The following is a 23,665-nucleotide window of genomic DNA, read 5'->3' as shown; positions in this document are numbered from 1 at the left end:
CTTAAGATAATTATTTAGGAGTTCAGGCCTTATCTAAAGGAAAACTATCACTTTATTATTAACTTCAACTGTGTGATAGGAATATAAAGTGAAAATCGAAACTATCAAAATTTAGGCTAAGCGATCGACTAATAGTTTAATTTCCTTTCTGGAGTAGTTTTCTACGCTAGGGTGAAGACGCAAATTGACGGTATTTTATATTACTAGATAGATTGTAAGGTTAACATGACAAGATATTAGAACTGTATTTGATGATCAGACGTTCTCAAGAAATTATTCAACAGCTAAATCGGTTACGTGAAATTTAATAGTAATTAATCTCTTTATCTTGAAACGTTTAAGAATTTTGTTTTATTGTAACATATAATATTGAAATAAATAAAGAATAGATGAGATGACACGTTATGTAATACCATTATGAAGTAAGTATCGATTTTACTTAATTTAAAATAATGATAATGGTATCGCAAGCGATATGAGTTAGAATAGTTAGTTTCGATTATTCTACTTATGATAAATAGCAATCTGTTTCATTCGTCACATTTTAACTTCGTCTATAATGGTAATTCATGAATAAATACTTAGGCTGTCACATAGGAATAAATGTTGCTATTAATCAGCTGCGATGTGCGAGTAGTTATGGTTAAAAACTGTGTATTACAACAGATGATTAACAAGCATGACCACAAAGATAGTTAAAAATGCAGAAATTATTCCATATATAATACAAGTTTATTTTTGATAAACTGGCTTATAGCTTAAACAGGCTTACAGCCTTGTGTCTTACTAGGAATAAGTCTTTTTCGATTTAGTCCGTACTTTATGATTATGGTATAGTAACTAATACGATACTGGTACAAATAACGTTTTCAAAATATGGAACTAGAACAGATATCCTCTGAATAGAGATTCAATAAATACTAAAACATGAGAATATTTATTAGTGAATAATATAGTTTGCAGGATCTATGAGTGGTTTCAATAATATTCTGGAATGAATTTAGCTTACGTCTTGAGTTTGAATTTTATAGTGTATAAGATACACAAGTCAATACATATGATGCCAGTTCAGCTTTGTGTAAAAAATATAAAAATAAATAATGTTTTGGTCAAAATCTATACCAATAGTGATGTTGTAAATTTATGTAATTCATGACTAGTTGATCACTGGTGTGCTTATAGTACATTTTAGAAGGATGGCAATATTTTATTTCGATGATGGCGCTGTTTCCGCTTATTTCTCGTCGACTTAATTCTTCTGGATAAAATAATAAAAATAATTGGATTTACGAGGCAATTAGCAGACATTATTAATGTGGTTATAGTTGCAAAATTAGATACAATCTCTTGATGATAAGGTATTAATCTAGCGGCAAATAGAGCGGATGAGATTCCTGCTGGCATCCATGATAATACACCTGCTGCCACGATCAAACCAGTAATAATAACCCCTAGCTCAAGGTTATCAGATCGCTTGGTGCCGATGAGTAACCGATTATGCTTATTTTGGGCATTAATATTATGAATTTTAGCAAGGGTGATGATATAAATTATAGCAATTGATATATACGTTAAAAATATACCTAGCCCTAGAAATACAACGTAAGGTAACACATAACCATTGCTAGCATCGTCTATGATGCATAATCGATTATACCAACTAACATCGTTAAACGTCCCTTGAACTGTATAAGTAGCAATAATGCATGTTGCAATACCACATATTATAGATAATGACCAAATACCACAGCAACATTTTAGGGCTCTTGATAAATTTAATTTCAAGCTGACTTTAAGTGGATAAACAACAATAAAAAATCGATCTACTGTTATCATAAAAGTCGTTAAAGCAGATGCTATCGGTCCAGTTACTGTTAGAAAGCGTAAAATTAAACATAACGGACTACTTATCCATTGATTGGCCAATGGGGATATAATGCTGGCGTTTTTTCGGCTAGCTGTATCACTTTGATTATGGCTGTATAAAGTTGAATTATGATTTGTGCCTTTATAACCATCAGATTTAAGAGTATAATTTAAGCTTGAATAATAGCTATCCGCTAAAGCTAAAGATAACAGATAAAGAGACGATAGAAGATCTGCTATAGATAAGCTAAGGAACAACAAAGAAGCCACTTTACTAATATTGGGTAAATATTTATTACCGACTTTTCTACCAGTATCGGTTAATCGACTACCTGCTTGACTGACAAATATTAACGCACGTAATTTCCTTCCATATGCTAAATTACGTATACACTTTACAAAAACATATAAATTGAAGATCAAGCCTAATGGTCCACAGGTCCATACTAAAAACTTAGAAATGAGAGAATCACTTAAAATAGCCAATCTTTCCATTGGAATTTAACGATGTAATTCCTGCGAATACCTATTTCTACGTATATCTCATGAAATTTACCAGCAGTAGACCAAGGCTTTGATAATAACTTATAACCGGAGTCAAAGTTGGCGAAGAAAATGATGCGTAGATAACTTTAACTCATGAAATAGTATCACGCTGTACTATATAAAGCGATACTACGATATAGTTTAAATCAATCTTACCACTTTTCGCTTCGCTTGTAACATCAATCTGATTAGATTCTAACTGAAAAGTTAATATGTTGAACAAATTTAGCTAGCATGAGCTAACAATAAGAAACCAACGACAAATTTGATGGTGATTTTAATATTTAGCAAATAATATTTGCTTGTCAAACTTGAAATACTAGTGAATTGTGATCCTAATGGTTATAGTCTACAATAAAATTGAATTCTCTTTCGTTGATGGACAGTAATGATAACTTTTTCTTGTACAGTAAAGAATAAAGATATAATATTCCTTTTTTTCTTTCCAATAAACTACTGTTGTCTAATTTAATAATAAATGATCACCAGTTAATTAATTGAAATCGATAACAAATACTGCACCAATAAGCATGAATGTTGGCATATACAAATAATTTTCTTTGAACCTGGAATGATCTTCTAGTTTGAAATATTGACTTTAAAGGAATGACTTGTGAAACCAGATTAAAGATGATTTGTTATGCCAGTGAATTAGCATTTATCGGTATTTTATGTAAAGAATAGATTTTTAGTAAGTAAAGTAATTGATTTTAAATGCCAACTTTCAAAGCAGGAAACTTTGCTAAGAATAAGTTAAGCACAATTAGGAATCGTCCTCAATTTAAAGTCTGAACATTGATCATTAATAGTAATTCTTTCATCGATGAATTATTAATATATAATTAATATCATCTGAATAATTTCGATGTTGCTTTGACGCCGTACACTTTATTCTTTGTACAATCGATAATTAAAAGCAATAAATAATTCATATCTTATTCATATTGATATTCCTTTCATTAAAATAAACGATTCACTTGTGAATAATGTCTTATTTAAGACACTGAATCTTCATTCAATTGGCAGTAAATACTAGTTTTTATTTATTATGAGTAAGGATACTAAATACGTGACAATGTTAATAATGCCGTATACAATAGCAAGCGATCAATCCTTGAGTTATATTTTGATCATGACACAACCATAGAATATATGCAATACAACAACATAAATAAAATTGATTTATAGTTTTTGTTTCTTTGTCGAGCGTTAATTTTTATTGCCAAGATTAGACGATAATTTATTATAAGAAAAGACGTAAAATGAGGTAATTACTGTTCATGAAGGTAGGACTAAATAATAGTTTTAAATCTAGATAATGTAAAGGATGATGACATATTACTTTATACTAATGTCGAAATATTTGGGTATAAAATTCTATTTATTTACAATTAAGCTTTAAGAGCAATTAAGCCAAAAATACTTACTTTTTATTGTTATGCTTAGATTACTTTGTGCGTAATAGACCTAATTTCATATAGTAGATTATATCACTGTAATGCACAGACAGATCAATGTAAGCTTCAATATTAACTACGATATATGCATTTGTTTTTGACGATTTTGTTGTAGGTACTCGAGAATTATGAAATCATTCAATGCTTGTACAGGGATTCATATATCACTGTTTCCGTGAAACAACACTTTCTATGGTGTTATGATGCCCCTTTTATAATTATAGGGTAGCCGATTTTTTCAAGGCTAAAATTAAATTTTTGCAGTATATTACAAGAGTATCACTGTAGGTGATTATTGCTTAATGTAATGTCTGGAAGAGATGAAATTGGCCCACATTGTTTCCTATTTATGATATTCTATGTTTGAACGATACGATATTTAGATACTTAAATAGTTCGATTAACTGTAGTTATTATCATGCTTAACAATACTTCATATAGGCTGTAACATCATTATCATGCATCAAGTCATGGGGTTCATATATTTAGATACGGATTATATCATTTTACAGTTATTTATGCAAGGAGGCAATTCCGCTGTGCGATGCTAACGCATATCTGTACATTGTCAGGGGACATAGCATAGCTGTAATGTGAGACGTTGCGCAGAATCATCTAGAAATGAACATCTTATTAAATATTTTGGATTACGATCTACGATAATTTTCGTTTATTGCTACAGAATATTGTGTATCTAATCTGAATTGCGTCTTGCTTGTGTATGGCTAGACACAATTTTTTTGAGAAAGTTTTAATCATAAGTAATTCGCGTTGCTAATTTTTGGATGAGCACGATATAAGCTCCTTAATTTTAATATTACACGTATATTGTGAATCGCAATACTAAAAATTTCATTATGATTATAAAAAAGCGGATATGTAGCGGATACTCTGTTAGTGTACAACAATACATAATACGCGATAATCAAGTTTATATGCAATAGGGTTGAGATAGAAGCGGTATCATGAATCATATATTATGATATACAGTATTATACTAAACAATCACCTTTCGACTGTAACCTTTGTATAAGTAATGAAAGAATTGCATTTTCCTAGGTGCTCTTTAACGCTGTACTACTGAATATATAATGTGATTGCCCTGCATTCGACATAGATGCTCATTATATCGAAAATGTAATTCATGGCTTATTGCTTACTGTAAGACCATTGTATCACGATGTGCAAGGTCGTATTAACAAATCAATTAATTACCAAAATTAATATTAAAATATGACCGGAGATCATAATACGTTATCTCTGATATCGACGAAAAGAATAGACAAAGCTCTAGATATAATATCAAATGTAGGGTGTAATAGGAAATTGATGGTGGGAGTGTTTTGTATTTTTGAATTGCGCGTGGTAATATATTTACAAGTATTTTAGATTTTAGTTAGTACAGTAATAAATACTGTATCCGTAGAGATTAGCTGTTGCAGTAATATCAGATTCGCTTTATTCCTGCCAATGTTAGATTACACCATGTAGTATGCAATGAAATAAAAAGTGTGGAGATCAAGCTACAAAACTTTAACAAACTTTGATTCTACTTTCGTTGCACTCCGGTCGACTTAAAGAAACTTTGACACCAAATAAAATTTGGGGAAATAATCGATCAACAATTTATTACCAAAAAAATGAAGAGAAGTATAAACCGAACAACCTTACAAATACTTAACGTTAAGTATTAATAAAAAAAGTGACAGACTTAAAAACTGTCAACAACCAAACAGCCTTTCAAAATGAAGAACGTTTTAACTTACGACAATTCGACCCCGAAGGCCTTTTAAATTCAACAAGTTCTTTAAATGAATCTTCTTCTACTATCTCTCTAAATTTTCTAATTGCACTATCATTTATAGGCTTCGTAGAGCCATCAGAGGTATTTAAAACTAAACATTTACTAACCAATCGCTCTTTTTAGAAAACTACTTTGCTCCATTTAAGAAAACAAAAATCATTCATAGTTCAGACACAATTTACCCTATGATTCCCTTACAAAACACTATAAAACTAATAAGTTAACTATGAAAATACATCAAACTTCACTTCTAACATAATCTCTATCATTAATGCATTATAAAAGTCTAAAAATTAACCTTTAAACATCAAGATTTAATCATAAAAATAACAGTCTAATTACTTAACAATCAACACAACCTCTGCCAATTTCCATCTTATTTTCTATTTTCCTAACTAAACTTTCCTAATATGACTTTCATGTCACGTCATAAAAATTCCAAAGTTTCAAATTCATAACAAAAAGTTCAAATTTCAAAAATCAACTCTTACGATATTTTTCAGAAACTAAAATCCAAAACTTAAAACAGAAAAATTAAAACAGATAAATTAATACTGAAAAATTATGTCGGACATAAATCCGACCGGTTCCGGAATCCGAATCCGAAAAATCCGGATTTTATAAAGATCACACTGATCGCTTATCAAGAAATGTTATATGACTACTACGACTACTTTTCTGACATTAGTATCGCTTAGTATTGACAGTTGATGTTTTAGCGTCAGGTTGTACGGTAACTGTACGATTATAGACTACATTACAGTACTTTACTGTCATGCTATTAATCCCCTTTCTCTATGGATAGGGTTTTGTTACTAAGTCAAATTGATTTATAATTTGAATAGACTATCAAACGCCCTTTCTTTAGATTAGGCAATTGCTCTAGGGCTACTTCTATAGTAATCTATATAATACCTTGTAAAATAATGAAGAAGAAAAGATGGCGACATAATGATTTGGCAGGGTAAAACTTAAAGACGCTATCACTTTATAGGTATTTTCTATAGTAAAATAATACTAGTTACATACTAAAAGCTATAAATGACTCTACTTTTAGTCCTTTACTATAAGTAGAAATTAAAATTTTCTGGCAAATCTAATCTGTTAACATCGAATTTCTATTTAATTCTAAGAAGTAAAACTATAAGAACTGTTACTATTATTAGTGTTGTGAGGAATTACAGTAATTTTAATCGGTGGTTATTTATCGAATGTAACCGTAATATGGCATTAATATATATAAATAAATTAAATAATCTTATTCCAGTTATGAAATTTGAGTAGCCATCGACAAAAACTATTTGCATCAATAATCAGTTAATAATTTATTAGTGAACGCAATACCACTTAATAAAATTTATTATTTTACAGTTAACTGAAAGAAAATTAATTATGTATGAAATAGCAGCCATCCCTAGTTTTTACTACTGACGTCAATGAAAAATAAATATTACTAATAAGCAATGATCAGTTTAAAACCTGCGCGTCATAGACTGCGAAAATTTGAATTTGGTTGATCGACCACATCCAACAATAAGTTGATGTTAGATTACCGTAAACAGTATAAATTTGTTTATTATTTAAAATTGTACGTTCCGTTAATAAAGAAAACATAGATACGCTTACTTTAGTAAGTTTGGCCTTTGTTATAACTTCGAAATAATTTCTTTTATTTCTGTATTTGATATAAAAATATTGAATATTATAAATAACCTTTTCAAGTTTAAAATTATTAGTACTTTACATAGTTGAAGATTAGATAGCGGCGATCAGAATTTAAATGTTGTATGTATATTTTACTTCAAGCGAAATCCTAAGTATTATTTTTATGAGAAATTTGATGGACTTTTCCATTAATAACAGATTCTTACTTTAAATTCACGTCAGTTAATTTACAATTCGTAGCTAATCATGTTGCATCACAGTTAAGACTTCGTTATGTTGTAGTTATCTCACCTTTGCACGGTTTTTGTGGAGTAAAGACTATACCGTTAACGGTACTCATTAAAGTTAGCTATATTAAAAGACTTACTTAAATTGAAAATTTGAATCGGCGCGTAAATTACTCTATACGTACGTATTGTCTGATTAACCAACGCGGATGCAAATTAGGAAGCCTTTCGTTGATATGAGCAATGCTAGATGATAAATTATATAGATAAACAAGGCGATATTATTCAATCAAGCAAGGAAGTGATTCTTAAATATAGCAAGCGAATGTTTGAAAGCATCCTTTTTAAATATAATGTACCAGTCATCAATACAGTACTGCTCATCAGAGTTGTGAACTGAAGTCACTGCAAACAGAGTTGCGCTTATGTTCGTTCGAGTGCCCTAGTCCTACTGAAATATATGTTTTGAAGATGAATGTTTTAAAGCATTTTAGCGTTTTTATTAATCAACTCGAACTTAAGAAAATGCTAATGAAGATGTTATAACGTTCTGTTTATAACAGATTTATTGTGATACAGTGTAATTATTAACGTGAATGAATGTAAGGGTATTTACCTTAATTGAAACTAATATTAAACATTAACAAAAACCTCCAATATTAGTCATGCTTCATTATGATTATTATATAAAATTAGCAACCGCCTACAACTGAGTCACCATGGTGCTTTAAAGATGCAGAATGTAAAAATTAAGCAGAATAGAAGTGTATCAATTCTGTCGGATCTTCTGGCGATATTATGATCTCGTAAAATGAAATTCGATAATCTTTAAGGTACCCTTATTACGGAAAGCCAACTAAGTATGGTAATTTTATCATAATGGTTTTTAAAATGCCTGCAAGTTAAATTAAAATTATTGCTAATTTCTTAAATTGGGATATGTAGGGTATGTGGACCACTACCTTCTATACTTTTATGAGAACTAGACCGAGTACGATACTATCACAGCGGTTGTTTGATGATATGCGTGAAGATGAAGAGTATGCTGTATCATATTCCTTGACACCTTAATATCATAAGTATCAAATATACTTTCATATTTGCTCCATATTATGGCATCTATGCTTAAGCCCTTAAAACTTAACTTAGGCAAATGTTTAATTGACAATAATTTTAAGTATAGACCTAACAGCTTTATATTTCAATGCGTAGTGTATTCTGAAACAAAGTCTTGAAAGAAGTGATCTATTCAGATACAAAAATGTTTCCTGCCGCATTAAACCTAATATTGTAAACCGTAAACGCAACATGATTCTATTAAAGTTTATAATTATTTAAGGCTTCTCATACCTGATCAGACTATTCCGTCCATAATTTATTTTAAATTTAGTATCAGGATCTACAAAGAAGAAATTTTATATATACTCATCCTATCAAAAACTTATTATCTAGTTGATAGCCCATAAGAAGTGGCTAACCATTTTATTTGAAAGTTATTACTGACATAAAGAAAGCAATTCCTCACAATTACCGATATCGATAGCTTTTTTTATTAATATTTTGACTATTAGCAAATTTATATAGCTTTATCACTTTACTACGTGCGTTTAGGATAACTTCAGAATGAAAAATTACGCTATTACAAAGTGGAACGCATATGAAATAAATCTACAGCTCCTCATATTGAAATCTACTACTAAATCACAGTCGCTGCTTTGATACAGATACAGTTAGCAGTCGGTAAATTGAATTATAAGTTGCAATCAAATCATTATTAACACTTAAAATTTCTATGATACTTTCTACACAAGTCACTGAGTGATATCAATGTTTGAAATGTTCATATTTATTAGCAGAGGATCTTAATAAGTATTTATAAGCTTATCAATGTACCGACTAGGTTAAAGATTTCAATAGATAAATTTTAATAATTAAAAATATCTACGTTACTGAATGATAATAACAAATAAATCCAACAATTTAGTCGGATTCATAGTAGCAAGACGAATACAATAATTTAGATAATTGTTTGTAAGCGGTACGAAGTATTAGACTGAATTGTTAAGTAATAATAACATCGCTACGCTTTAATCTATATTGTACCTAGATGAAGGCCGACTTATAATTCTAGGATTAAGTAAATTAAGTAAAATAGTTGTAATACACATGAAGATTTGATTGTTTGAGTATCCAGAAAGATAAAAATGACTTGACAGAAAAGGAAGACTGCACTGACAGTCAATATAATACAGCCTTAGTTATATTAATTTGAAGATGTTAGAACACGAAGATTATTCATTTAAAAATTGAGATGAGGAACAAATCACATTATTAATCCATTTCAATAAACATAAGTATTGTACGCTTTAATAATAATTAAATATAAAATGAGATAAGAGTGGAGATAGAGTATTGGAAAAAGACAAAATGAAGATGAAGGTATGGTATGAAATTATCATATAGAAACATACGGTTAAAATCAAGGAGGACATCTCAAATTTATAAAACACAATATTTCTTCTTGCAATTATCATTGAACCAAAATCTTTATTTCTGTGCTATTTCTATTGTTATATATATACTATCTATTTATAGTTGATTATCTTTGGAGTTATTAATTCTATTGCTTCGGCGTTTTCGTGTCATTAATGTCGACATAGCTAAAAATATAATTGGGTTAATTAAACCATTAGTAGAATAAAGTAGAGCGGTCATTATACCGCGAAAAGCGAAGTTTTCACGGCTTAACTTATCATAACCAACAGAATAAAGTATTGTTGTTATGGCCGAAGGTAACCAACAGGTAATATTAGTTATAATAATTAAGCCGTTAATCACGACACCTACATAAATATTATTTAATTTATGGATACGATATTGAGATTGATGAGTTCCATTGTTTTGCTGCCGATTAGCAGCAATTGTTGAACGATAACTTCTTGTTTTAGCAATTATAATCATGTAGATAGTGCATATTAGAGAATATATCACAACATTGCTAATGCCAATATAAGCGGTCATAAAGATAACATACTTGTTTTGTAAGCTATCTAATATACACAGTGAGCTATACCATGTTGTAAATGTATTATGATGAGGTACAGTAAATTTAGCTAAGAGAATAGCAAGAATGCCGCATGAAATAGAATAAATCCATATGATTACGACAGCAAAGCTAGCACGTTTAAGTGTAAATCGTTTATCAGGTTGATACGGAAAAATGATAAGAATAAATCGGTCAATTGTAATAATTAATGCAATATTAACTGAAGCTATGGAGGCAGTAGTAGTTAGAAATCGTAATACATAGCATGCTGGCTGCAATTTCCACTGGAAAAGATCAATAACATCTGGATAAATATTATGAGTTAAATTAGTGATATTGCGAGATACATAAATCTGACGATAGTATGCATCACTGCCTGCTAGTACAGTCAAGTATAACGATGCCAACATATCGGATACACTTAAATTTAAAAATAATAAGCAAGCAACTTTACCCATTGCAATATGACCACGACGTAGATTATACGGCTGGTTTGTACGATTACTTCGCATATATTTACCATTAGAGAATATATTTAGTAATACACCTGGATGTTGCTGTATATTTAACCTTTGCCAAGTCAAGTATAAAATATAGGAATTCGCTATGATGCCTAAAGGTCCACAAATCCATGACATAATTTGTGGCAGGATAAATTGACGAAAAACCAACATAATTTTAATACTTGCAAATCGATCGTAGAGTATAGTGCCAATTATTTTCGGATAGCCTTTAACATTACCGAATTACCTGAAGTTATAATAGATTGAATTTCACCTAAGTAAATATTTTTACTTAACGGTGAGATTTTATTGCTAAACCTTGCTTTACTAATGGCAAGGCCTTGGCTAACAATGGAATGAAACTAAAGTATTAGTATATAAGTTCCGTGAGCTACACCTGACAAATACACCGTTCAAAATTCTTTTTCTTTTAGCGGACTTTTTGATACTACAAGTAAGGTCGTCTTGTGCTAAAGTGATCATTAATGTGTTCTCTTAGTGTGCTGCTTAGATAATTTGACATAGAAACCTTTTGATTTTTGAATTTCCTCCATCGATACGATATTTTACATTACGGTATTATTTGCATTATATAAATTATTTACTAGTGCATATTATATCAGAAGACGGTATGTGAGAAATGATTTGAAATGCACTTACACCCTTAATAACATCTTTCAATCACAGAATTTGTTAATTATGTATTATATAGCTATAAAGAATTACCTTGCATTAATTGTATTGTAGAGGGAATTTTTTCTTATAAGATCATGTATTTCTGTTGCTGCAATATCGAAAGTTCTATTGTTGAGGATAATAAATAAAATTCAACGGCTTCTTTACTTAGCGGAGCAGATAGGAACCACGTGATGAAAATAGACTAATTCAAAACATTAAATTCATGTCAATAATGTCATTTATTCAGACCCTTAATATGAACAGCATCTGCAAATTACTTATCAATTGCTGGTGATTTTCAAGTGGGCTGAAGGAGGAAACCTATTTTTCGCTTATTTGCTTGAATTATCATTATTCTATAAAGAGTCATTCTGTCCCCTTTTAATGGAATGGTATTTTGCTTTTGATATTAGTCATAGGATCTTTACCCTATCATCTCTGAATAATATTGACATTGTTAGCCAAAATATTTTTAAAGTATTAAATCTTTAGCAATAAAAATTATGCCAAACTGGGACCAAAATCTTCATGAAGCTTGTCTATTCATCTATAGATGTCTTAAATATTTTATGGATTACGTTACACTTATATAATAATTTAGGATGAATTATTGTATTTCCTTTCTGTTCTCAATACCATATCATGAATAATCTTAACGAACGTAAAATGAAATTTTGTACATTGATTCAGCAAATGAATTCTTGTATCATGCTACAATTTGGATTACCCGTGATAAGGAATACTGTGATTATAGCTATAGCACTCACGTAAAGATATGATATTGTCGACTAATGCGTACTGCAGCGAGTTAAAACTTGGCTAAAAGTTTATATGATTACTAATACCATCTTGGTTATTGGAATAAACGATGCTATAATTATTTTTGAAGTCTTTAATTATAATGTTATAAGAGTTACAACAATATGAAGTTGTAATTATTATCTATTATATCTGTACCATGTATAGTTACTGATGAAGGTTTACTGACAGCTGAATAGAAAAATTCGAGCTTTAACCTACATTCGAACATATAATGAATTGTAATTAATTGACTAGAGTAGATTAGGTAATCAAGGTAAAAATAATATCAATGAGAGTAAAGAATAGAACAGAAAGACGTATACAATATGCAATATCTAATAGAACCGAGCCTTTCTCAGGTGTACTAGGACATATACCTTTCTCGTAGTTGTAGTAAGGCACCACAAATATTAATAAGATTGTGTATTACCCTCAATATTGATATACTTATACGTCTAATGTGAATAACACGTTAAATACAACATTAGTGAGAAGAATTATGTTTAAAACTATACAAAAAAATATAGTTGCTATTATTAATTCAGGATAGACTCTTTAGGCATGGCGTGAGTATAGGAATCAAGACTATCGGGAGAAGATTTTACCGTAAATCCTATAAAAGTGTTATTACATGCTCTATTTTGCAAACTTATGATACTTAAGATATATCGTTTTTACAAGAATGGGTACATGATAGTATTTTAGTTCATTATCTTAATTCTAATATTATCTTTATAAGGATAATAATAGAAATAAGTTTATTGATAGCTCTGTATAAGCAGATGGTCAAATACAATGATATAAGTATAACTTATGCCTATGTTAAATATCCGTACAATGCTAGAACCTGAGAATAGTAAAATTCGCTTTTATATGACACGATTATTTAGCAACAAAAAGCTATCAGGATATTAATGCGGTGAAATAGAACCCATAAGCACAATACCTGATATTTAAGTATAAGAACTGGCATTTTCAAAAATTCTTTGATAGTAAAATCTGAGTTTCTTTATTCTAGTGACAATTCTCTTCTCTAGCGGATAACTTTGTCACTAACGCTTCCTTTATCTTACTATTAGAGCAATATGGCTGAGTTTGGAACTTTACATTCTTTCGATAACAAACTTTACTTTGATCATATAGGATCGCCGTGCGAAGTATCTATCCACTTTCAAATCTTCAATTTTCTACTTATTGGTTAATATGCTATCTTAGCAGATGATAACACTTCAAATCGTCTTTTATGATTTAATGGAGCAAGTATGGCTGGTAATGCATCCTTGATGAGTCATCTTCGATTTATTTATTCCATAACCTGATAAAATCATATAATGTCGTATTGTATAAAAATTAGTTAACTGCTGTTAGTTGATGGAAAGAACATTGCAATCTACGGTTGCTAGAGAATCTATTTCAATAGACAAACGCTTATTTATGATATTATTTTAAACTGTATTAAGCTATTTCGCATAGGTTGGACTTGTAAATTATTTATTAACGATTTGAAATTATTATTGCCCTTTAATTTAAATTGATTTATTGATATTGTAGGAATAAAATTTTTATTTTCTTCAATTTTTCTCCAATACGCTTTTCTAGTCAACAAAGTATTGTAAAATCTATTAGCTACTAGCGACTCATTTATTGTCCATGCCATTTTTTTATTAAGATTAAAAGGGTTAAAATGTTCAAGGGTTATTAATGTCGACTAGGTATAGAAAATATCTGTTTTAAGTTGCGTGGCTAGGCAAGAAGGTTAATTAATCTATTTTATTTTTCATACTTTTATTATAGACAATACATAAACTAGACGATATTGAGATAGATAACTGCAGTAAGAGAGCTATCGAATCAGATGTGTAGAACGTACCGTAAACTAATAATGACCGAACTTTCCCCCTGCTGATGCATTGTGATATACAATATACAATCTTACTAATTGATAAATTGGCTAGAAAATATCCGCCGGAACCACTATATCAGCAATCGTAGCATAAAATGTGTTAAAAACTGCAGTAACTAATGGTAACAAATAATCACACCATAACAGCATTATTAAAATATAGAATATGAAGTCCTGTTTTGTTAAATGAGTTGTCATGATAAATTCGTAAACAAGTTATGAAAGAACACCAAAATACTGATTAATTTTTTAACAAGCTGAATAGTCGTTACGAGGAAGTTTTTTTAAAATAGGCTAGTAAGAAAGAAAAACAATTTAGTTGGTTTACAATTTTCCTTTATGGTTGATTAATCAATGATTTCATTCACGATTTTTTTAGAAATTCATTAATGGCAGATCGATCATTCGACCGGCGATGAGCATAATAATGACTTTCTGGTTTGTATATTAGCAGGTTATCTACGACAATATCATCTTAAGAGGATGTGACTATGATATAATAAGACGGAAAAACATTTCATGCATTATTTCTTTGAGACAAAACGATGGTCTTGTTTAATTATTTATTCTAATCAAAGCTATTCATTCGATTGCTTGCTTTCTTGTGATAAAGATTAATTATCCAGCGGTTTACAGAACAACAAATGATACAGAGATTTCGATGATAGAATGTGGCATTTGGAACACTATTCGTTGAAGTTTACTTTCGGTGGAGGAAATACTTAGATAATAATATTAACCTTATATCCATATATAATGATCTCTTTCACTGCACATTGTGAATTAAAGGTGTTGATCGACCATATTTAAAAATTCGTATACATAGTGCTATCCAAAAATATATCATTGTCATGAATAAATAAAACTTGGAATGGATAGATTTAATAGCTTTACTGAACCATTTTAAAAAAATAATTTCATTACTAATACTAATGTTAGAAATTTGACGATTCGCGTGAAGTAGCAGTGATAAAACGGAATTAAAATAAAAACTAGGTTATTTAAATTTTAAAGAACATTAAAATATATTGACACAGTTGGGTTTTGGAATGAGAAGTTGATTATAAGGCTTCCGGTATAAAATATCATGCTTTGAAATTGCAGTAGTTCCGCTTAAATATTTAAAAGTAATAATAAGCGCTGTAATAAAAATTATCTTCAATGACATTTTATCTAGCATGTAATTTGCTAGATCTCAATAATCGTAATTAGCTAGACAAAATGTATTATAAGGTTAGCTAATTAATATTTATTAGTTGTTCTTGATATTATTTTATATACCAGTATGACACTATATACCATATACTCGTTAATATTACCTCCTCCAGTAAAAATACTTTAATTTAAAATACATTTTGATTGATTCATAAAGCCCAATACGATATCCGTATTATTACCACAACAAAATTTACTGAATTTGAATTACTTTGAATAGATTGTGAATTTATAAATTATGGTACGGGCTTACAGTTGAAGGAAAGCACAGTGTACTACTAGTGTGCTTAATCTATGTGGTATCTTTCTCAATCAGACTTACAAAGATTACTTATTATTGTTCCACAGACGATATTTGCAAGTAGTTTCAATAACAGATTAAGGGACAAGACAGAATAATTTAAAGAGGCATTTTATAAATTCTTAAATCAATTAGACACATAATAGGTTACCCATCTAGTAGCCTAAAATAATATAGTATTATAAATGTATGGTGTAAATTTTATTGTTAGTGCCAACGTATCTCAGCTGATTTATTTATAGTGATAGATAAACGTTATTCAATATGTTATGTTCATGTATGGTATTTATTGCTGGTGCAATGACTAACATTAGTACCCGGATGTTAAATTGTCAAGATTTAGATACGGTTCTTTGCATAGTATAATTGTCTTAAATTATTAATCTGTACCTGAATCTGAGTGCATAAAATTTATGGTATTAAAGGCAATGCAAGCCAAGCTGGAGAGAGTTAGCGTAGGGTTATTAATTAGATTCGATCTCGTAACTCCTTTGGTAGGTTTCTAATTTTAACTAAATAAATTGGATATTTAACCGATCTACAAGTTTGGTCATTATTAATTACTATATCTCAACATAATATAGTCAATTTCATTATGAATTAAAGTCTTGAAAATATTCGAGATTTTATAAAATAGTAGCATTATTGCTAGAAATTTCTTATAGTTATCATAGTACTGAAATATTCGTTCTTCAATAAATCTATTGATATTTGCAAAATAAGCGAATAAATGCATTGTATTACAATAAAATTAATATATTGTTAATGCTTAATTATTAACAAACTATGTAAATATAATACTGGCAGTAATGTTGTTAAAATCTTATTAACGCTAATTTAGTGATTAATAATTGTATTAAATCTTTTGCTTTAGCGTCAGTTTTAGCATCAGTTTCGTATTTTGAATAGAGATAAGATATAATTACTTATTTACTCTGCATTTTTTATGAATTTATGATACATTAGTAAGCTGGTAATGATTTTCTATTCAATTTAGATCTGCGGCTTTAATTATTACTAAGAAATTAGCTTCATTATATTCCATAGAATTTTTCTATGTTCCAATGTAGCGGCACCTGCGATAATACAGCGAATAAAACCCCATCATTATTTATTTATAGCGAATACAATTTTTTTGATTAACGTGTCCGCATAATTGTTGTACAATTATCACAAGAAATTATTGTAGATAACAGGGTAGTGTATCTAAAGATAGATTCGCTTTATTTACCTAATTACCATATAAACTGAATATCTTAAGATAGCGTTATTACTTCAGTATATAACACATTGTTGAATGTCTGATCAGTTATTTTGAACCTTTGAATATGGCTGCTAAGCAAATTATAGGTGAAAAATGTAATATTAATGCAGTTTTGTACCAATACTTTAATGTACTTGTACCTTTGCTATTGCGTAATTTCACTTGCAGTTTTCAATATAACATACCTATAAATGTTACGACAAAATCATAGGTTTCTGACGATAACAAAGAAACTTTTAAGTATAGTTTTTAGGGAAATGTTAGTATTTTGACATTTTTACAAAGTTACGCTAGAAATAACATGCAATACTGGTATTTGTAGTCAAAGATATTAATAATCATGAGCCATAAATTACAACTATATATTTTCATTAATCGTACACTTCGCAATCCTAACTAATTTCCCAAATTTAGTATTTTTTTCATAGCTATTTAATTAGTAAGAGTTGTTTTATCACATTGCAAAAATCTTAAATAATTTAAATGGCTGCAGAGTTTTATGATAAATTTCTTTGCAACAATTTCATTCTTAATGCGTGTACATACGGTAAGACTCTATTTCATTCTTGTCGATCCTTTAAGTGAAAAAAATTGATAGACTAGTTATATAGCAATCTTTCTTACTAGTTTATATTTATGATTGTGCCGACTCAATGATTAAAATTTTGACAGCCAGCTAACTTTACTGTTTGTATTCGATAGTGTAGAATTAATTTACGCTTTCAACAATGGTGTAATCAATTGCTATACCCATATCATTACTATCGATCATTTTGTTTATTCAAATCGAATTGGATTCATGTTATCATTACTGTCACGGTACGAACTACCGTGAAGAAATAGCTATCTAAATTTGGCTAATATAATATAGTGATACTATATTACAACTAGTTACTTACAATAGGAATTACTCTAATTATAAATGTGTTACAGTAAATTTAATGCTGTGCTGTAATGTGCACTGAAATGATTCTGTGAATGGACATATTGTAGTCCGACTGTGAAAAACTAGTTAGTAGATGTTGTCACCTAAGTATTTTTATAAGATGACTCATGAATGTTAGCTGCTGTAGAAGGGTATATAATCCGGTCAGATAGTTGAATAAAGTAGTTCTCAATTGTCTAGTTGAGTTTAACGTAGAATCAAAGGCGTCTAAATTCTTGTGAGATAGTTAAGGGATACTGGATCCCGGAGACTGTAGTAATTTAGAGATTTGTTTTACGTTATCCTTGTCACGAAGCTGGTTTGACATCGTGACAATTACATATCAAAATTAAGTTTAAAATCTCAAGATAATTTCCCTTATTATGATAAAAGTTAGGAGATTAGAATGGATAAATAATAGATTTCTACGTAATCATACTGGTTTATCGTAAGACTTCAGATTGCTTTAATTCGTTAGAGTTTAGGTTATAAATTCAAATTTCGGTTACTGCTCGAATGAGTAAGTACTAATTTACAGTTATTGGGGGCATACTGGGCTCATAAAATGTACAAAACATGTCAATTTGAGGTAATTCGATATTATTACTTGATCCTGCTCATCATTGAAGAAGGTACTTGTTAATAAATGTTTCAACGTCAGCCAGAATAGCTATTGTCATGCTGTCCGTAATTACTACTGGAACTTGAACTTTGCATAATCGCTACTAGTGAAATTATCGGGTCTTTAACTGTTTAAGTTACTAACTCGCCATAATACTTCTGAAAATTGTACCAATTAATTATTAATCACAACCATTAGCTCAACTTTAAGAAGTTTACTGTAAATATTGTCCTTAAGTCTATTCCATGCGAATATGCCACGCTATCATCTCTATTGATATCACATAAGTTTAATTCTAATTATGTGAAGGCTTACGTAAGTTTGATATACTTTTACATGTTCAGCATTTGATAAAAATTCGTATATTCTCAAAATCTGGATAACAACTGTGCAATTAGAAGTAATGACATTTTGTAGTCCTTACTTAAAATTTATAACCATAAGCTGATGATTTTACGGGTATATGGGGTTGAGATTCTCATAATTCAGTCTTAATTGAATTTAAGCGATTTTGAGAGGCGGTCATTGTTTAGTTTTAGAATTTAATGGCGGATCAGTCAATTTTTAAAATAGTGAATTGGGATAACAGTTGCTATTAATAAGTACTTCAATTCAATTTCGATTTGAAATCTATAATACTTGATGCCAATAGCATGTTTTTATAAGAGTAACCACAATGTTTGTATACTTACGTTGTCTTCATTAGAACAACATTGTGACCTGGTAACCACTGTGAAATAGTTTTCAGCAAATGATGTAGCGCTGTACAAATTTGTCAGACTTGATACGACGAGTAAACCATACGCAATACTTTTAATATCGAGTAATAATTTTTGGATTCTAAGGAATACCGAGGAGTATTCTTCTCTATTTTTAAATCATTTTGTAATGAAACGAGCTTTCTGGCGTTTGATTTTAATCATGTGTATTAATACAGTAAAAACTATCGCATTAATTAAACCATTTGCTGGAAATAGCAATGTGATCAAAGTCCCAGGAGCAGCAAACACTGGATATCCAATACGTTTTATTCCAAGAGCAAAAAGAAGTGATAGCAACGTTGTCAGTAACCAACGTAAGATATTAATGATTATAATCATGCGTGTGATTACAAGGCTAGTTTTGGTGCTCTCGCGTCGATTATTGGATCGATGTGGATTGTTATTGTCTTGAGGTCTAATTCGGAGTTTAAAGTTTCGGACATGGTCCAATGCAATAAAGAGTAATATAGAACAACAATATAAATAAGCAAGCTATTAACAGCTATGAATGCTGCAAAGGCAATAACTACATCATTATCCAAATCATCTATAATACACAACCGACTATACCAACTATTGTCTTTCGAAAGTAAAGTTAATTTTCCTAAGATAATAGTTAGTGGACTGCAAATGCAACCATTAACCAAAATAACACGGCATATCCAAGTTGTGCAGAGTACAGTAAATTTGCAATTCATTTTTAATGGGTAAACAATCATAATAAATTGATCAATCGCAATTATTAGTGTTATCCAAACGGAAACTGTTGATCCCGTAGTAGTTAGAAATCGTAACACTTGACAGAGAAAGCTATGATTCCAAATGGCTAATTGATCAATCACGAAACTGTACTTGACCTAAACATTTTTCTATTTGCTGACATGAATGGAGGAGAACTTTGCTTCGCCATTATTGAATGCGTCAGATATTGCTAATATAGTTGAGTAAGTGACGACATCATGTAAGCCATAGGTAAGTTAGTAAAAAATAATATAGCTACTTTACTCATTTTTTCCTTTTCCTATTACAATAATTTCGAGAAGTCACAGCATTTAATTTTTGGAGAGAGCCCTCATTAATTCAAATTATTCTTGCGGTTTCTCTAGTTTGGGTCTATAGTTTCTAATGCATGTAGTGATTACATGTAAATTGGTGATGATGCTATCAAATCCACAAGTCCTAGCCAATACTTGAGAGATTGCGCTATTATTACAGGGACTGGTCATTATTATACGTACTACCTTAATGAAATTAAATAAAAGATAATACCAATAGCGGCAATGATAACTAGGCTAAGTTGAGCCTGTAGATTAAAATGTTAGTAACTGGTGTAATCATAACTTGGTGATACTGCCTGAAAAAAGATCGATGCGGTGCGATTGTATTTTTAATTTTAATAGTAATAAATTAAAAATAGTTAAATCAAGCAATAAATATAACCAAAATCTGCTCGCATCATAATACTGTAATCCTTTTCAAGTAATACTTAGTACTGAATTTTTAAAAAACGGAAGGAGCATAGTAAAGTTATGAATTAAGTCAAAAATGATAAAATTGACGATGTGCATTAACCTTTATTGTAATTGACGATTGTCAGAGGTATGCTGAGATCATTTTTATGTTGAGATAAAGTAAAAACTGACCTAGTAGGATATGTGACTATATACAATTGAAGATATGAACATACGCACAAACAGCGACGGTTGAATGTTAGAAAGCAACTATCATATGCTGCAGTTAGCATTTACAGTATAATACTTAATTCTGATAAATATGCTCTACCTTTCAAACCAAAATGATCAAAACTATTATACAACAATAGAAAGGTTATCTACAATATTACAGTAATAATGTTAAAAGATAGATATTTCAAGGGTTGTGCGAATTTTCAGGAAAAGTGCTCAATTCTAATTGTTATTATTATAAGACTGCTTAGTTACTTATAAACACATTTTAGTTTATTATGATAGAATGTTATACTTGAATTGTTCATATAGCATATCTAATTAAAATACTGAATAGTATTGTGGAAATGGAAAGCTATTATTGGATTGCAATTACCGGTACTGATTATTTAAATTAGTGTCTGTTATCACTGCTACTATTCACGTACCTCTACCCGAAAATTCTTGGAAATGTCCAAAATTGGTTTAATTCTACAGATCCGAATAAATTGGGATAATTTTATTTACAGATTTGACGTTTAATAATCAGCTGTTTCACAGGACATTCGATGATTATTACGTGCTTTGACGATGATGATGTAGAAAATACGATATTTATGGTTGAAAATATATTGTGCCTTGTATGGAAATGAATGGATTAAACAGTGGTATTTAAAAAGATTAATCTTAGTAATCCTCACTCTGAACCGATTAACTTAAATTTATGACAGTTACTGGTATTAAGGTATTCTATTACCCTTTTATTACTACAACATGATTAAGATGAGTGGCTAAATGTGAAAAGTATATAAAAAAGTAAGGTAAGATCTACCGTATAATTTATCATTTTCATAGTACGAACTGGCAGATACTTCGGAAGCTACAGTAATAATTGTAAGCAGATGTAACTAATGACAATAATGATTGATACTAATTTGTCACAAAACAGCTTTCGTGATCGTACCTAAACTGGTCTATCTACTCTTATGGTTCTCCGACTAACTTCGGAGATCCTCAGTAAGGGAAAACTAACTTATTCCTATACTATAGTAATCGAGTCAAACGATAGGTTTAGGTTAATAAATATCTTTATTACTAGCCCGTTTACGTTTGTACCAGTGTACTCTACGTTAGCCTCAGTGGAATAGAGATTAAAAATTAATAATCAAGCTTATATACAGTTTCATATGTCACACAAATAACCCCGGTGCTAATCTTTCACATTAAATTATATAATGTGCAATACAAGCTTACTATAGATCCGACTAGATTAAGTGTTACTTAATACTTGCCACTAATTAATATAATTAATTAGCACCTTATTAACTAACATAATAATCTTCACAGCTTGACATTTTATTTGCTAACACAATATCCACACTGTATATTACTACGATAATTAATAACAAAAGTCAATTAACAACTAGGTTGTTGTCGAGATCGGCAACCTCCATAATAACGTTATTACACATATTAGATTAAAATATTATTCATTTCGAAGCGAGCTCCGTAACACAATTATAAGTCGGTAATCGCCTGAAATTTAAATAATTTAACATATTATTTTTATTAAAGTTAGTCCTTACGGAGATATGAGCTATTTCCTAATCTTTAACTTATAATAGAGGCATCTACGCAATAAGTTAGTACCCATCGTCTTAAATATCACTAAGGTAGTCTATAATATTGAATTCTTCAGTAACAGCTACAATGATAGTGTAGTGTTCACTTCTAAATACGGTATAGTTTATTTCTATTTCTAGTAAAAGTATGAGTTTTCACTAGACTGTATCATAATTCTAAGACTATAACATAACTCTAAATATGTATGATCTATATTTAACAATTTACTCTATGGAAATATCTTGCACTCTAGCTAACTTACACCGTAGTACTAGCTTAACATAGAAGTAACCTATTTTCATGAATCATTCGCGCCTATAAATAATTTCCTTCTACTGTGCTCCTAACATTATAAAAGTTATCTTTCGTCTATCTCGTTAGTTAGTTCTGGTAGTTACACGGTAAGCTTGCACACTTTACCTATTCTGCACTACTATAGCTATTCGACTAGTTACGTTGTTACTCGCACGATAATCTTACACAAGCTCAATAAAGGTTAATCTTCCGTTAACTATTCTATTGTACTTTATTGCGACTAATGCCGAACTCTCAACCTTCCGAAACATCACAGATAGTATACCAAGTTATAGCTGTAATGAATTCCGTAGCTTAGTTTCTGTATTGCTTTGATGAGTGATCTTGTAAAAGTCATTGCTTGCCGAATCGGGAAGATAAACCAGTAATTTTTTTATTACTAGCCCAATTTTGTTTTGTCAATGCAGTATTAATTGCTATAAATGTATACGGCTCTATTCCAGTATTCGGCTTCCTTCTATGTTCGGTGTTTTTCAGTT

General features: G+C 30.0%; 2 protein-coding genes across 2 annotated transcripts; both read right to left on the bottom strand.

The window, feature by feature from the left end:
• Positions 1–1,188: 1,188 nt before the first annotated feature.
• Positions 1,189–2,361, bottom strand: TRIADDRAFT_59002 (uncharacterized protein; the record flags this gene model as incomplete). Its single annotated transcript, XM_002114925.1, has 1 exon — positions 1,189–2,361. One exon carries the CDS (start codon positions 2,359–2,361, stop codon positions 1,189–1,191), a length of 1,173 nt encoding a protein of 390 aa, XP_002114961.1.
• A 7,793-nt stretch (positions 2,362–10,154) lies between these two features.
• On the bottom strand, positions 10,155–14,504 carry TRIADDRAFT_59001 (uncharacterized protein; the record flags this gene model as incomplete). Its single annotated transcript, XM_002114924.1, has 3 exons — positions 10,155–11,341; positions 12,750–12,808; positions 14,464–14,504. The coding sequence occupies 3 exons, from the start codon at positions 14,502–14,504 to the stop codon at positions 10,155–10,157; spliced, it is 1,287 nt and encodes a 428-aa protein (XP_002114960.1).
• Positions 14,505–23,665: the final 9,161 nt, after the last annotated feature.

Source organism: Trichoplax adhaerens, genomic scaffold (genome assembly GCF_000150275.1).
Source record: "Trichoplax adhaerens TRIADscaffold_9 genomic scaffold, whole genome shotgun sequence".
Classification (NCBI taxonomy): domain Eukaryota; kingdom Metazoa; phylum Placozoa; class Uniplacotomia; order Trichoplacea; family Trichoplacidae; genus Trichoplax; species Trichoplax adhaerens.
This window is presented reverse-complemented; position numbering and strand designations above follow the sequence as displayed.